This window comes from Aptenodytes patagonicus, chromosome 1 (genome assembly GCF_965638725.1).
Source record: "Aptenodytes patagonicus chromosome 1, bAptPat1.pri.cur, whole genome shotgun sequence".
NCBI lineage: Eukaryota > Metazoa > Chordata > Aves > Sphenisciformes > Spheniscidae > Aptenodytes > Aptenodytes patagonicus.
The window spans coordinates 130,996,276-131,012,977 of record NC_134949.1 but is presented as its reverse complement, the minus strand read 5'-3'; the positions used below and the strand labels follow the sequence as shown (position 1 = coordinate 131,012,977).

The following is a 16,702-nucleotide window of genomic DNA, read 5'->3' as shown; positions in this document are numbered from 1 at the left end:
GAGACATTTATGAAAGTCAGAATGGTAAATGTTTTTACACTTGACATTTCAGGGCCCTGATAATAAATATTTTCATAACTAAGTATGGGTTTTTGAGATAACAGTATTAATATTTGTTTGAATTATTCTAGCATGAGGTTGCCAAGCAAAGAATCAATGGGCACTATCACAAATCCTTAAAAAAGACAGCGATTAAGTGTACTTGCTTCTTCTTTTTGCAATAGAAAAATAAAGCCTCTGTAGCTCTCAGCAGTGCAATTTTCTGACGCCAAAGCTATCTCTCCAAAATCCTTTCAATATGCAAAAGCAAATCTCTCCTCTCTCCATTAAAATACATGAAAAAGTATATAAAAATATTACAACTCAGTGAGTGACTTCAGATCACGAACATGTCTTCATAAACTGAAGACAAAACTATAGGTTTGCCATTTGTGCAAGCAAAATATTTGCTCAGTTGCTCATAGAATGCCACAGTATTAAACACTGTCGTTTATTTGAATTGCACATTTAGAAATCAGTTGAGAATTTGCCCTTTTACATTTATGTTGCCCTTTTTTTGCCTTTTTACAGATCTGACAACATTCTTTTGTCTGAAGATCCTGTTATTTCTGAACTTGATTCTGCTTCCCATAATACTCATTATAAAATTAAAGTCAATACACGAAGTTCAGGTGAGTACACAGTTCATAAATTCAGCCTATATGCACTAAGAAACAACTCAGTTTGCATTTAAAAAGATGCTCTGCCTTTAATCACTCTTATTTGTTTTAGAGTATTTAACAACACTTTTGTCACATAGATTCACACCACAAATTCAATTAATAAAAGACTGTTTGCTATTCTGAGAGGTAAGATCTAGAAGGTATTGTCATCTTTGGAGAAAGTAAGGTAAAATTTATCTTAAAAGATGGCTAAAGCTAAGAAAAGCTAGGGGAAAAAACCTAAAAGCAATGGAAACAAAACCCAAATGTCCTTTTCGGTATGATTCCTAAAAGCCCCATTCTAAAGAATAACCATGTACCTATCCAGATAAGACACAGGGACAAAAAATAGTAAATGAAAACCAGACATTTTCTGTAGTTTGGAGAGAGACATTTTTGTTATTCAGCATCAATTATGCAGAGAGAACTATTATCTGAATAAATAGTTTGATATTTTCAGATATAATGGCATAATTTAACTGCTGAAATTTTGCAGACATAAAAGAAGAGTTGTGCTGCAGCATATTCAAAAGTAATCTAGAGCACCCTCATCTCTAACAGGAGGTGTGTGCCAAAAGCAGACTTGCACCCCGCCCCCCGAAAATGGGGTATGTGTAATTCATGCCTGCTATAAAAGGCAGGATGTGCATATGTAATTCTGTGAACATGTATGTGAGAGTGTGCAGGGGGATTAAAACTTCTGAGATTAGCGGGTGCTTAGAAATTTGCAGGTGCTTACTAACATTTTATGGATGTCTAGTGGTGTCGTTCCCTGCTGTATTGCCGCTCTTGATCTTGAACGTTGGTTGATTGCTGGTTAACTGTTATTAATAAATCAATAAACCACCTCGATCTTGATTTGATTTAAACCACATAGCTGAACAGTTTTTCCATGTGACAATCATGAGGGAATAAATCATGAAGAGGGAATACATGCTCTTTTTTTCTAATACAAGAATACAGAGACATCAAATGAAGGTACCAAAAGATAGGTTCAAGACAAAAGAAGGAGTTACTTCTTCAAACAATGTGTAAAGTAATCTAAGAATTGTTTGCCAAAACATGTACTGGATGCTAAACAGGTTAAAAACCGATTGAAAGAAATTAATGGAAAAATAATGGCTATTAAATACAATAGATACATCTGAACTACAAATTACTGAATATACTGAATATATTCGGTATACTGAATGATTACACAGGAGAAGTAGCACTACATGGTTGCTCTATTCTTGATTTTTTTGCCAGGCATTCACCAGTAGCCACTGGTAGAAAAAAGACAGTGGACAAGATAGACCTTTGGTCTGAGCAGCTGTCTGTTGTTTCTCTGTTGAAGGATTTTTTTTCTCTACTAAAAACTAGTTCAGGAGTACTGCCGTGTTGCTTAAGTACTGCACATAAATCTTTTTGTATCCCGTAATAAATACAAAGGACACACTGAACTTCCACAAAACCGCAAGTACCAAATTTTATAAACCAGTACGAGTCAAACTAAATAAAATTCCACTCCTTATGCTAATGGAGTTCCAAAGTCCCCCCAAAGCCGAGAAACATTGGCACAGTGTACAATTTATGTAACAATTCTGTAGAAAACCCTTAGGAGTGCTGGAGTAATGCTCTGCTTTTCCCCTACCACAGGAATGATCCACAAAACAATATAAAATCAGTTCTCAATTCAATGAATTTTTATCCAGACAAAACAAAGAAGAGGAGATGCCCGTAACTTGGCTTCCTTTACTCTCCTGGGAAGCCTTATGCCATCAGTGCGTGTTAAGAGAGGAACAACAAATGGTCCCTATTTGCCTAAGGATTTAGATTAAAAGCTACAGCCAAACAGTAAATGAAGAGCCATTCCTATGTGGAAGTGGAAATCACTGGCTTCAAAGTGCTCTCACTTCCCCCCCGCCCCAGCAAATATTTTTCATAAGAAATAACAGATTTTTTTCACAGCACAGTTTTCTTCCAAAGCTGAATTTTAGAATCACAAATAAGTAGATGTCATATCCAAGAAACATGGTTTTAGGCCTATAAAAATACTTTTCAATATTACTCACGTTACTTAATCACAGTAACAACCTAATCTTTCCTAAGAAAGATAAAATAACACAGCTTAGCTCCATTTAGTTTCGAAAGCAAGTATTTTCACAGCAGTTCAGTGATAACACGGCACTTCGGCTAAAAAACTGAGGACTTGACTCCGTTGTTAGAGAGAGCTGTTTTCTTGGGAAGTGCACTTAGCTGTTAAAATATTCCACTCCATCAGAATATGAGGATACTTACCCTTTTCCAAAGACTTACGCATGCTGATGTCAAGACAATGTATTCCAGAAAATCCCAAAGCTTGAAACAAATTTCACAGGGACAAAATACAGTCACTGGACTAACTTTTTGTTATAGTTAGGGCATACGGTACGTGGCTGAAAGCGATCTTACCTTCAAATGCGGTATATGGAAGGGGTGACTGAGGTAAGAAGGATCAAACTGGACTAGAATCTACTGGCGAACTATTAATCTACCACAACCTTTTTAGAAAATAAATTCTGGAGACACTGTGTCAAAGATAGTTTAATGCCACTATTTTACAAAACAACATTAAAAATGTTTCATAATCTCAACATAAGTATTGATTCTATTAACATTTTTATTGAACGACATTTATTCATTTTGATTCCTTTCTTCTCCTGTCCTCATTTTCAAATAGGATTTAAATAGCTATTTTTCTAGAGAATGTCAACACTGAGATCAGTTTACAAAAATTTCTCAGACCACCCGCAGTATTTGAGTAATAATGCTGTATGGCGAGTCCCTATCCCTTCTTTTGCCAGTTCAACCACTAACAGTTGAAACTGTAATGCAATATCTTACAAAGTCACAAAAATAATTTGCAAGATTTGTTTGTGTATTTTAAGGAAACTCCAGAAGTATTAATATATTTTGTCTTTTCCAAAAAGAATTCAGACTTTCATGCCATTTTCTCTACTATTCCATCTGGCTTCTTGGTTTATTACATCATCCTCTTTTTGGAGATCACAGATGCGATTTTTAGGAGGGAAAAACACAAATCTCCTCCAACGAGGAGAAGCTTAGGCTCTGATCCTGAAAACATATATACGCTTCATACTGCAGCAAAGTATATTCCCCTCCATGAGAACCTTAGAGATAGATGACTAATGTAATTTAGTCTTCTGTAGGCAGATACTGACTCTTCTGTTTACTGCAGAGTATACAGAAGTAAATAATGTTTTACAGGTATGTATTTTCAAATTCTTAATTATGTCTAATCACCAAATGTGATAGTCAAAAATTATCCCTGAACAGATGCATTCTGACTCTAATGTAATCTAGACCAGATTCTGAGACTTGTATTTGTCTTTTTGCACATAATTGTGTGCTGACACCAAAATAAGAAGTCAACCTTAAGGCCTTCAAAAAAGCCCAGGCCACCATTTACCCAGGCACGTATTGCCATTTACCTCCCATCTACCGACCCATGTAAATTTGGCAACTTGTCCTTTCTTTAATTTATGCCGATTACTCAAACATTTAACCAATATATGAACAGAAGGAAAGTAGGGGGAATGAATACGGAGTGATACCAAAATTTAAAAATATGTATCTTTGATGATTTACTGACACTCCTGTCATATAAGGCACATTAACAAGTCAGCTATCCTGCAACTAAAACTGATGCATTACCTTAAGAAATCTGATTCAAAGGCAAAGAAGATTACAGTACTACAATATATAATTCATGTTGTCAGCATGACATTATAATTTAATTGAGGCAAACACATTTTGCCTCCTCAGCAATTATTTTTTTAAAGCTGTGTCATACATGATAAGGATGATTGTGTAAATGACTGTATCAACAATTTATATGATTTCTCTCATAAGAGCTTCCCAAATCTAAACATTTTCTTTGTCCTTTTCAAGAAATTGGCACTTAAAGTATATGCATAATAATATATTTTGACTACATTAATTTTTTTTAAGTAATAAAAATCAATCTGCCATAGTTCCAAAGTTTCTTGAATAGGCTTAAAATGCATTTCCAGTAGTCTATGCTACTTTAGTGTTAAATAATGAGGTAGCACATTGTTCCAAAATTGTTCTGAATTATGTAAACCATTTGCCACATGCTGTTTGGACTTCAGTTTTTGTTTAGAGCTGTTTGGTAAAGCAGTACTTTCTGTCTTTCCTGGCTTCCTGGTTTTGCTTTTCTTTTGTGGAAGCTTATTACTATCATTTTTTCTTTTACCTTTTGCTTTTTCCTCTTCCTCTCCTTCTTCCTCCTCTCCCTCATCCTCTTCTTCCTCCTCTCCCACATCCCCTTCCTCCTCTTCTCCTTCTTCCCCCTCTCCCTCTCCCCCTTCTTGTTCCTCCTCTTCCTCTTCCCCTTTTTCTTCTCCCTCTCCCCCTTCTTCTTCCTCCCCTCCCTCTTCCTTCTCTTCGTCCTCTACCTCTTCTTCCTCCACTTCCTCTACTCCCTCTTCTCTCTCCACTCCCTCTTCTCCCTCTCCTTCTTCCACTCCCTCTTCTCCCTCTCCTTCCACTCCCTCTTCTCCCTCTCCTTCTTCTACTCCCTCTTCTCCCTCTCCTTCTACTCCCTCTTCTCCCTCTCCTTCTTCCACTCCCTCTTCTCCCTCTTCTTCTTCCTCCCCTTCTCCCTCATCTTCTTCTATCCCTTCTCCCTCATCTTCTTCAACCCCTTCTCCCTCTACTTCATCTTCTCCTTCTTCTTCCCCTTCCTCTTCTTCATTTTCCCACTCCTCTTCCTCCTTGTTTTCATCTTCTTCCCCCTCCTCCCCTTTTGCTTCTGCCTCTGCTCCTTCCTCTTCCTCCTCCTCATCTTCTCTTTCCTCTTCCACTTCATCCTCCCCCTCTTCTCCTTCTTCTTCCACTCCATCCTCCCCCACCTCCTTAGTCCTCCTATTTGCATCTTCCTCTTCCTGTTCTTCTTTGGATACCTCTTCTTCCTCCCTCCCTGCCAATGATTCTTCTAAGTCCTCCTCTTCACCCTCTTTGTCTTTTTCATTCTCCCTTTCTTTGTTTTCTTCTTCATTTTCCTTTTCATCTTCTCCTTCCTCTTCTGCCTCTACCTCTTTTTCTTCCTCCCCCTCTCTATCTTCACCTCCTTCCTCACTCTCATCTCTTCCCTCACTTTTAACCTGTTCCTCCTTTTTTTTTTCAGTGTCTTCCTCTTTTGCATACTCCTCCTCCTCCTCCATATCCTTGTCTTCTCCCTCACTCGGCATTTCTTCTTCCTCCATCAACCTGCCTTCCTCATCTCCTTGCTCTTTGCCATCTTCCTGATTAATCTCTTCAGTCCCTTCTGCACCCTCATTCTCACTGTCTCTTTCAGCCTGTGATTCCTCTCTTTCATTTTCTTCCTCATTATCTTTTTCCTCTTCATCTTCATCTCTTTCTACTGAAACGTCATATCTATCTTTTTTAACCTCACTCTCTTCTTCTTCCTCCCGTAGTTCACCTTCACTGTCAACTGTTTCATCTAGTTTTTCTTTTTCACTTTCACCCTTTTCACTGACTTCACTCTCCTGCTCTTGATTAGATTCCTCCTCATTCTTAATTTCTAACTGCCTGTCTTCATCAGATTTAGCTTCAGAGTTTGTTTCTTCCTCATTCAGACTTTTTATATCAGTCTCTTCTACATATTCTTTCTCGTTGTTTGTAGCTTGCACCTCCTCAATCTCACTGTCTTCTTTTTCTAAGTCCAAATCTTTCACATTTTCTACTGTTTTCATTGCCTTCTGGATGTCTCTGTCTTCATAGTAGTCCTCTTCTTTTTCCCTACTCTTACGTACGTATTTTGCAAGATCATTACTACTTTCCCCAGATGAAGATGATGACATAGTTACAGCCAATTGTTTTAAAAATTGATCCTTTTGTTTTAAACCCCTCTGCTCTTCACTACTTTCTTTTCCTCTGATGCATATTCTTTCACATTTATCAGATTTTTCAACAACATCCTTTATTTTGTTTCGACTTTCTACTGCTTCTTGACTTCCTTGCTTTTTAACAGGACTGTATTTTTGTACAATTAATGAATCGGGCTGGGGCTGATCCCTGGATGCAAAAGGAAGTACATCTATTTTAAGGGATTGCTTAGACTTAACAGCCTTTGACTTTTTATTGGAAGAATTTGTTTTTTCAGTCAGAATTTGTTGTTCAGTGGGAAGATTGTAAGTTACTTCCTCTCTGAGAAATTCAGGATTTTCCACATATTCTTTTTCCCTTTTCACTAATCTGCATTTCTCCTCAGTAATTTGTTGAACACAACTTTTCAAAGTGCTAACACTTTGTGCATGCTCAGATTTACCTTTCATTGTATTTTTTTTGGCCACAGGCTTCCCTACAAAGGCACTACTTTTTTCTATATCTTGTCCCGGTGATTCTGAAAGTGAAGACTGCTTTTGTAAAGAGCCAGAGTCTAATTTTGAGCCCTCCTTCATGAAATGAGAATCCTTGTTTTTCAGCCCACCCTTACCATCTCTTTTCAGTTTCGCATTTTTATTGTTCTTCTATTCCACATCAGAAGCAGAAAATTAAAAAGAAAGAAGGAAAGCATTAAGGACAAATGACAGCAAAAGAAAAAGGTTACAAAAACATCTGAACAAGAAAAGAAATAATTTGTATGAGGGGACTAACAGCATAAAAGGTAGAGTCTTTCACATGAAATGAATTTACAAGTGCACATATTAGAAGAATGTAACATTTTGTCCATGATAAATGTACTACTACTCCTTTTTCGCTATCCAAGCACACAAAGTGAATGCAAGGAGAACTGTACAGCCAGTATCATGTCCCATAGGCTAGAGCACATGCAATGTGTGAGGCTGTGCGAACAGAAGGAAAGAACTACAGTTCTCTCACACCTTCCTCCACCTTTCCCCTTGGGAAATCTTCTGATGCACTCACTATTATGCTTTTTCTAATATGTCTGAAAATCTGTTGTCTTTCTGCTTTAAATTTTACACTTATTAAACAAATTCTGCAGAATATTTTTAATTATAAAATAAAATTATAATGAAATATACCAAAATGCTGAAATGCTGGGATCACTTTAGGAGTGAAATAGAAAGATAATACAAAAGTATTTTAATTTCATAATTAAAACCAGTATTATTGCTCCTTTAAATATACTCCATGGTGAATTTCTGTAAATAAAATCTTTACTTACATTGTGTCCCAAATGTCAATTAAAATACTTTAATATCAACAAACCAGTAGAAATGTATGTTATCAGCGTAAGTTACAAAGTGTACATGATAGTCTTTTGTTCCTTAACCTGGTGAAGTATTATATACTCTCATCTCAAACTATGCTGGATATGAAGAGTTCTATCTGTGTGCATAAATTCCCTCTGACTTCTGTCAGCTTCTTCGAGTTTTACCTTGTGGACATTCAGAAAATTAGCAAGAGGAGGCCTATAAAATTTGCCTAGCTTTTGAAACTCAAAGCAAAACAATAAATTACAAGGATAATACAAGAATTATAGGTCTTTTAAACATCAGTGTAAGTATACGTGTGTATATATATTATTAGTTACAGTACCTTTTGTTTTTGGAGTGGTGATAATTTTAAGGACTGGTCACTGGGATTCAATTTCATCGCATGTGTCTGCAAAGAATAAGATCTCTTTTAAAAAGATAAATATAACTAATAGGGAAAGCAGCATCAAAGCCCAGTTCTACTAAACAGAGCTATTTAAGTTATATGAACATTTTAATACTATTGCACAGTCAGGTTGAGACAAATCTGTATGATCACTCAACTCACCTATTTCACTTCCACTCCCTCATTTACTCCTTATACAGAGAGGGAGTGGTAACCAGCTTAGATGTCAACACCTAAACTGTCTGTAGAGACTGAAAGCTACATGCCCTCTCTTACAGCCCGCCAGCACATTTTAGATCCACCTTCCACTCACCATGAAGTTATGGCTACAAATATAACACCTTACTCCCTTATCATCACAACCTTCAACTTAACATCCAGTTTGATACGACAGCTTTGAAAGAACATGTTCAAAGCAACATTATACAGCAGAAATTTTCACTGGAATCTAATGCCTTTATCTCTTTTATATAAAGCAAAAAAAGAAAAGGCAAGGCAACGTAGAATACTACTAGGTGGGCAAGTATAGTGAGATTTTGGTCATCCCTTCCCATATACTCCAAATGACAAGATAATGTTCTCTGCTGCTGTTTGTTAACTGCTTATGGTTTAACCACCATATTCTTTTTCAACACAGTGAGCATGGACAGTTCTGGTTTCTGACTCCGAAGAATTTGTATCATCAATATGATATTAAAGGTCTTTCCTCCTCGTCACACTTGTCAATAAGATGTATGTTGCCACAGTTTAGAAAAATTGAAACAACTATGCTGTAACAGATTATTTTCATTCAGATTCAAGAGGAGCAATAATTTTTCTTTATATTTTGACAAGTTTGCCTGACAGAATTTTTCAAATTTACTGTTTCATTCTGACAAATGTTTTAAAATTGATTCACAATGGGTACAAAAACAAACAGGAGAAGGAAGTCTAGCACAAAAAGTGTGCAGTATGTTATAAATAATGAAGGCCACATTATGCATCATATCTGAAAACAATTTATTGTAAATGAAAATAAAGTTTTATAACTGTTAAATAAAGGGTATGCACAAACAGATTGTTAAATTACTAAGTACTGTTACGTACAAACAAGTAATAATTCCTGTAAAATGTGCAATCCCTCCAGCATAACTGACAATGTATCCTGAGGTGAGTCCACAGTAAGTTGCTCATTTGTTTCCATTCCACTGAAGTTAAAAATAAAGACAAAACCCAACACTCTTCCGAGTGCACTGCATTAAGGCCAGGACAGGCCTTATCTGCTGAGAGAACAAAATGTTTTGGAAAGGTGTACAAGTGATAAGGTGAACATATTTTTTAAATAAGAGAAACACGTAGGAACATGCTTGGGGATCACCAAATAATCAAAACGTCTGCGTTTTGGTCTTCCCTTTTGTGCTGGTTTTGGCTGGGACAGAGTTAATTTTCTTCATAGTAGCTAGTACGGGGCTGTGTGTTGGATTTGTGACCAAAACAGTGTTGGTAACACAGGGATGGTTTAGTTACTGCTGAGCAGCGCTGACACAGAGTCAAGGCCTTTTCTGCTTCTCACACCACCCCACCAGCCAGTAGGCTGGGGGTGCACAAGACGTTGGGAGGGGACACGGCTGGGACAGCTGACCCAAACTGGCCCAAGGGATATTCCACACCATGTGATGTCATGCTCAGCATATAAAGCTGGAGGAAGAAGAAGGAAGAGGGGGACGTTCAGAGTGATGCCGTTTGTCTTCCCAAGTAACCATTACGCGTGATGGAGCCCTGCTGTCCTGGAGATGGCTGAACACCTGCCTGCCCATGGGAAGTAGTGCATGAATTCCTTGTTTTGCTTTGCTTGCACATGTGGCTTTTGCTTTACCTATTAAACTGTCTTTATCTCAACCCACGAGTTTTCTCACTTTTACTCTTCCAACTCTCTGCCCCATCCCACTGGGGGGAAGTGAGCGAGCGGCTGTGTGGTGCTTAGTTGCTGGCTGGGGTTGAACCACGACACCTTTAATATGATCCACCTGTACTAAAAAACTCTTTCGGAACAGGAAAAGACAGCTCTCCACTCCATTTCCTGCAGTTCTCTTTCTTGGAAATCATCAAGATGAGGAAGGTCAGAAATAGAGATCACCATGTGGTATCCAGTGTCCTTCCCCTTTTCCTTCTGATATCCCAAGCTAAAGCGTGGGGAGAGAGGCTGCACTACTTGGACTGCTTCAATCTCATATTACAACATTACTTGGAAAATGAAAACAAACTTTAGCATTGGATAATGATAATATGAAATGCACGCTCATTTAACAGTATGTCAGTACTTCTTGATGCCACATATGACATTCTGGGCTAGCCAGGAGTTCTGTACTGGAACTTGAAACATGATTTAGCTGCTTTATTCTTCCCCTGCATAAAACCGATTGAATCACAGATTCATTAGTGGAATATATTACCATATTTAGGATGTCAGTTGTATCTCCAAGGTTTCTGTCATTATTTTCATTATCTGAATCTTCTTCTGCAGAGCCTTCACCAGGTTTATCTTTCTGATGATTCTTTTCTTTAAGGTAAAATAGGGGGAAGTAAACAAATACCATAGGAACAAGCAATACACAGCGAACAGAACACCCCACTCTTGCAAAACAGAGATTATCTCTATTTTACTGACATAGGACTGAAGTCCTGAGATTCCTCATTCCCCCAGCCTAAGACACAGCAGTAACACTTCCACCTCCTTTTCATCAGTATTAACATTAGAGGTAGCTCAGCAATCTGGCCTCACTGCACTGTAGATCTCTGACCATTTTTGCAGGCTTTCAAAGCATAAATACTACATGGGACAAAGCTTCTTTTGGATAATCACTTTAATAACAATGTACCAATTAGACTAAATTAGCTGCAGTTGTATTATCTACATTGCACATTATCTGTGTAATGGATGGAGAGACAGTGAGTTTAACTCCAATGCAGCATCATAAAAATGTACATACATAATTTTCAGGTTCACCTCAATTTCATCAGGTATATGACCAGTTTCATATGGCACAAAACCTCAGGTTTTAGGCCTCAGAAGACTCTAAAGGCAATTCAAATTTCACTGCATTGCTTTCCTGGAACCAGAAATGCTAATGGACATGCTGGCAGCTTTACAAATAATCATCTTAATTCTAACTGAATTAATTACTTTCAAATTGGATTTGACTGTCCAATAAATCTGAGCTAACTTTTACACAGAAGCACTGCATTCTGCACTCTTCAGCACTGCTCTTCCCAGGAAATCACAGATGCCCAGGAACCCAGATGGAGTCCAGAACTGCTCTAGAGAATCTGTGCAAAAGTCCAGCACTGTATCAGTATCATTGTTATCCAGGCTTTTGCATTAGCTAGAATATTGCAAATCCTTATTATCTTAGATAACAGAGAGTGAAGAGTACTTTTGCATTTCCAAGCGAAGAAGAAAGCTCCTATAAGAATTCATAGACCTCTTTTCTTATCCAAGGTCTCTCATAGGCCTTCCTCTGTCTTTATGACTGTTCCTAATCAATTTTTTTCTGTAATTCTTTTTTTTTCGTGAAAATGGAGAAAGTGGTTACTAATTTTACGGTATTTTTGTGAAGTCGTATTTCCACAGGCTTGAGAAACCTCAGGTACAATTCAGAAGTTGTTTTTCTTTCACTCAACCCTCCTCTAAATCTTCAAGCACATTTTTCCAAACATGAACCAAGTGTGAGGCAATTTCTTGTATGCATTTCTCAACTTTCATGTCTGTATTCTGCCAGACCGTCTTGAGGTAAGACTGAACTTAAACCTTCTTTCATGTTCAAACTGAGCATTTGTTTAGGAATTATGAGACCCAAACTACATAATTCTCAGAAAACAGCAACAAAATGTGGAGACACTTCACCTTTTTCATGGTCTCTATCCTTCACAGGTTCAGCTTTAGGAAGACTTGTTGCAGAAAAACAGAGTGGGCTAGTGTTGCTAGTCACAGGCAATGAAGATTTTAAGAAGCTTTCTCCCAGTGGAGGCAGAGTTCGTGCCAATCGAACAAACTGTTCTGGCGACTCTTCCTTTAGAAGATTTAAAAAAAAAATTATTGAGAATAAGAGTAGAAGAATAAAATGTAAGCAACCTCTCGTACTTAACAGTGGTATTTTCCTTTAGTTGATGATACAGTGTTGTAACTGTGTATGCAAAGCATAAATAAAATTTCTTGTATATTTTAATTATTTATAAAAAGTGGAGAGAGATAGTGGGATATTTTAGGTCGTTTCTATACAATAATCTCAAGCAGTCTTAAAATATAGACAAAGGATAAAAAGAATTTTGATTTTATTTAAAATGAAAATACTAGTTTCTCAAATAACACTGAGTTACTTAATCCATGGCATCAATATATTTTTAGAAAATAAATGTGGTTTTGTGGTAGAGTTAGTTTTCAGACAGGCGCTGCTAAAGAAATCACATGGAATGTGTAGTGGAGATAAAGGAGAAGAAACTACTATATTAAGTAGCTACAGGATCTTAGGATCATTTTAAGCTGACTGTGAAACTTTCCCCTTTGATATTTTATAAACTATGAACTTGTTTAATCTATTCAAGGACTCAGAGGGAACACCAAAAAGAGTCAGGTTCTTGTTCTTTTTTTGAGTATTTCTAAGATATTTTTAAAAATGCAAAGGAACAGGCTCTACACTTTAGAATAAAAAAAAAACAAAACCAATTTGAGTTTTTCCATAGAAATAAAGAAGTAAAATCTGACCAATACCTATCTTTTACCTGCATCAATTTTGGGACCAGGGTAGATACTCATTCTTCTTCTTATACATTAAAATTAAACACGTATTTTAAGGAGATATATTTATCTGCTGGGTATATGCTGTGATTTTAGTTTAAAAAGTTCTTTTGTTTCCTAAAACAAGTATGGCAACTCTAAACAGCTCTGAATTTACCCTCTCTCGACGTCGCATTCGTGCTGATGTTAGTTGTAAGGTGTTTGTTAGTAGTGAGTCTCCACTCATTTTAGAGATAGTAGCAGTCAAACGGCTCTCATATAAATCTTCTAAGAGTATTTCTTCAGATCCTTTAGGTCTTGGAGCAGCAAAAACTAGCATGTGACAACCACCACAAGCAACCTACAGCACCAAAAAAAGGTCTGCCTATTTAATTTGCAAGTATCAATACAAGGATCTAATTTTCTTACAATCATCTCTAGGGACTTAGATTATAAGAAAAACATAATAAGAGATGTTAAATTGCTTCAAATTTAGCTCCTAATGACGTTAGCAAGATAAAAGTATATAATTACAATTATGAATGACTAGGGATCTACGTTCATTTCTTCTTACTTAAATACAACATATTTGTACTGAACAGAACACAAGATAGGTCTATCAAATTATTGACACAGAAGAAAGCAAAGATATTTCCACTGATTTCAAAGGGATTGGAGCTAACTATTTTGATGCAAGTCGAATGTGGGCAATACTGATAACTTCAGTGATATAAACCTAGATATTTTATCACAAAATCCACAAAATGTAATGCAAAGTCCTTCATCCTCCAATAGACAAAGTATAATTACATAAAGATCAGAGGTTTCACTTTCTAAAAGTTTAAATCCCTTACCGCTTCTGATAAAACTTCCTTAAACTCTAAGTCCAGCAAACAAACAGAAGTGAGCCACAGACTTTTGTCCCAAATTTTGCTCAATCCTGAGTCATCTTTGCATTTTTGATGCTGGCAATTCTGTGATATTTATTTCTTAAACACCTCAGGAAATAGATGAAAACAATGCCCTTAAAAGAAAACAGTATTTCTCATCCCGTTTGGATTCAAAAAAGCAACTCCTCAAATTTTCTTAAGATTTAATAAAAATCCCACTGTACAAATAATCATTAAAATTAAAAAGATGTCACTCCAGTGTTTTCAGGAACAGATATTAGTTTCCCCCCTACTGCAAACAATCTAAGAGCAACAAATACTTAACTTTATAGGCTACTACCAGCTCTACAGACCAAAACACTATAGCACAACACTACTGAATAAAACCCTAAAAAGCAGTCTATATGTGTAGTCCAAGCCAAGTACATTCTAAACTAAATGAACAGTGTGATAAGTAAATATAATTTTTTTCTTTCAAGTTGTGTTGTCTACTAATTAAATGTCGTAGAAAAAAATAATTCTATAATGAGATTTCAACTCTCATTAATAACGTATTTCATAAAAATATAAACATTTTGATGTTTGAGAAGCATGAACAAAAGTTTTACCAAAAGGACTGTGAACCTCAAGAAATTATAACACAGAGTAGGAGCAAACTGATTTGTAAAATTCTCTTCTCCAAGTCCTAACTTGCCGTGTCGCCCATCTCCAAAAGTAAACATGAGGCCATTCTCTGTATGTAGGAAAAAAAAAAGGATGTTATTAATAACAAAGATTCAGTATAAAACCAGGATAAAAGCATTACAAACAAAGTAACAGGCCATGCAAGTAAGAAATATTTCTCTTCCAAAAGCAAAACCTGAACAATTATTTTCAGATTTTCAACAGATGAATATGATCCAAATATATATATTTTCAGACAAAGTACTGTTGGAGATTAGAGTTAGTCTAGACAATTTTGGAAAAAAAACCCCAACAACAAAACACTAAGATTGAAATTGTATAGCAAAGCAAAGGCTTCTAAACAAGAATACTCATTAGCAAGGCATGATTATGAGGTTACAATTCCCCAGGAGATACCATGTACAGAACTATGCATGACACGGCTGTGAATCAGAAATTCCTAATATCAAATCTGTCTTTCTCACTAGCTCACTTAACCTCTAGAACTAGTAAGTCTGCATATGTCTTCTTCTACTGCTCATTTTATAAGAAAGCTTTTACAGTATAATAGAGAGTCACTGGAAGTGCATTTCAGAATTTTTCACTTACATACCTGCAATTACAGCAGTATGATTTTCCCCACATGTAATGTTACATATTTTATGCCTCTTCAAGTGTTTCACAGACTTCGGTACTGAAGTTTCAAAAATAAAAGTACCATGTCCCAGCTGCCCATATTGTCCAAGTCCAAAAGTATATACATCTGTCTCTGAAAATGTACAGGCAAAGTTAACAACAAATATGCTTATATATACATTATAACCTGCTTTCTATTAGCCAAGTGAAAGTCAAATGACATCAGCGTCAAAAAGCAATGTTTTACCAATTAAAAAATGTACCAACTAGTCAATTAAATTTATCAATTGAGAACAAAATAAAACAAAATAAAAAACAGGCAATGAAGCACTAAAATATATACAGAGAAGAATTTTGAATGGTTCAATATGCAATATATTTTCTAACATAACTGCAAAATAATCCACTGGTCACATGTACGCAGAATATCAACTAACAAAAAATTTATGGGACTTTACATACTGCAATTAATTCAAGACCACAGTGTTTACATATATGTGCATTTTCAAGTACAATAGTCTCATCTTAATTTCTGGTTACTTGCATGTACACTGTATAACCCTAAATTTAATAGACTAGACCTTTTCAAACCAATACTAATTTGTGTGTAGGAAGAAACTGGAACAATAACAGAATAGGTTTCAGTATTCTGTTCGGCTACCAAATCAGCCCTGCATTAAATACAGAGAACACTATAATTGTGTTATCTTGTGACAGAATAATAATCTTTCCACATTTACATTTTGTCCATTTAATGGATTGTCTGTGCCAGGAAAAAGAACGAGAGCTTCTCCAAAGCAATAAAGATTCTTGGTGTGTCCATCCCTGGCATTCCATCACAACAGAGGAAGACTGTGAAGCTTGGAAATCTTGATGACGTCATGCTTGAAAAGGGAAATTCAAAGACTAAGTTTTTTTGGGAAAAGGAGAAGTTTTCCTGGAATTTTATCCCTTGCCCCTTTTTTTTCTGCATGTAGGCATCAAAGGAAAAGCTAGAGAAGTACTAATTAAAACTTGAAAAATTGTTATGAAAACCTGTGAAGGATTGAGAAGGACAAAAAATATTCTATGTCAAGCGAAAAGAACTGAGACTTGGGAGCAATATATCGTTACATCATTGTCATGAATATGGTGCAGAGCATGCCTGCTCCTGCTGCACAGATGCCATCAGGTCAAAAATCTCACCACCTTCAAAAGCAAGAGAGGAATGGGTATCCACAGTTGACTGTGTGGAATGACAATCGACAGAGAATCTTTGCTTTTTGAGCACTTCTTTGTGTCCAGGAAACGAGGTCACTGGTACAGCAAAGTAAGTTTCAGTGCCACAAAAATAGTTTATACTGTGCGACCAAATTCTCAGAGCAGCCACTAACTGGAGAAATACTAAAACCAAATTATGTTACCATTCCCCCAAACTAATCCTT

General features: G+C 36.4%; 1 protein-coding gene across 3 annotated transcripts in view; it reads right to left on the bottom strand.

Annotated features, from left to right (window-relative positions):
• Positions 1 to 3,260: 3,260 nt before the first annotated feature.
• Positions 3,261 to 16,702, bottom strand: part of RPGR (retinitis pigmentosa GTPase regulator) — a 47,292-nt gene continuing 33,850 nt past the window's right edge. For all 3 annotated transcript variants that reach the window (XM_076355493.1, XM_076355499.1, XM_076355508.1), the window contains 7 exons: positions 15,256 to 15,411; positions 14,588 to 14,712; positions 13,268 to 13,450; positions 12,220 to 12,385; positions 10,769 to 10,875; positions 8,274 to 8,339; positions 3,261 to 7,240 (listed from right to left, as the gene is read on the bottom strand). In XM_076355493.1, coding sequence (XP_076211608.1) covers positions 4,766 to 7,240; positions 8,274 to 8,339; positions 10,769 to 10,875; positions 12,220 to 12,385; positions 13,268 to 13,450; positions 14,588 to 14,712; positions 15,256 to 15,411 — 3,278 coding nt within the window. In that variant the 3' untranslated portion in view covers positions 3,261 to 4,765. The remainder of the gene's footprint in view (positions 7,241 to 8,273; positions 8,340 to 10,768; positions 10,876 to 12,219; positions 12,386 to 13,267; positions 13,451 to 14,587; positions 14,713 to 15,255; positions 15,412 to 16,702) is intronic.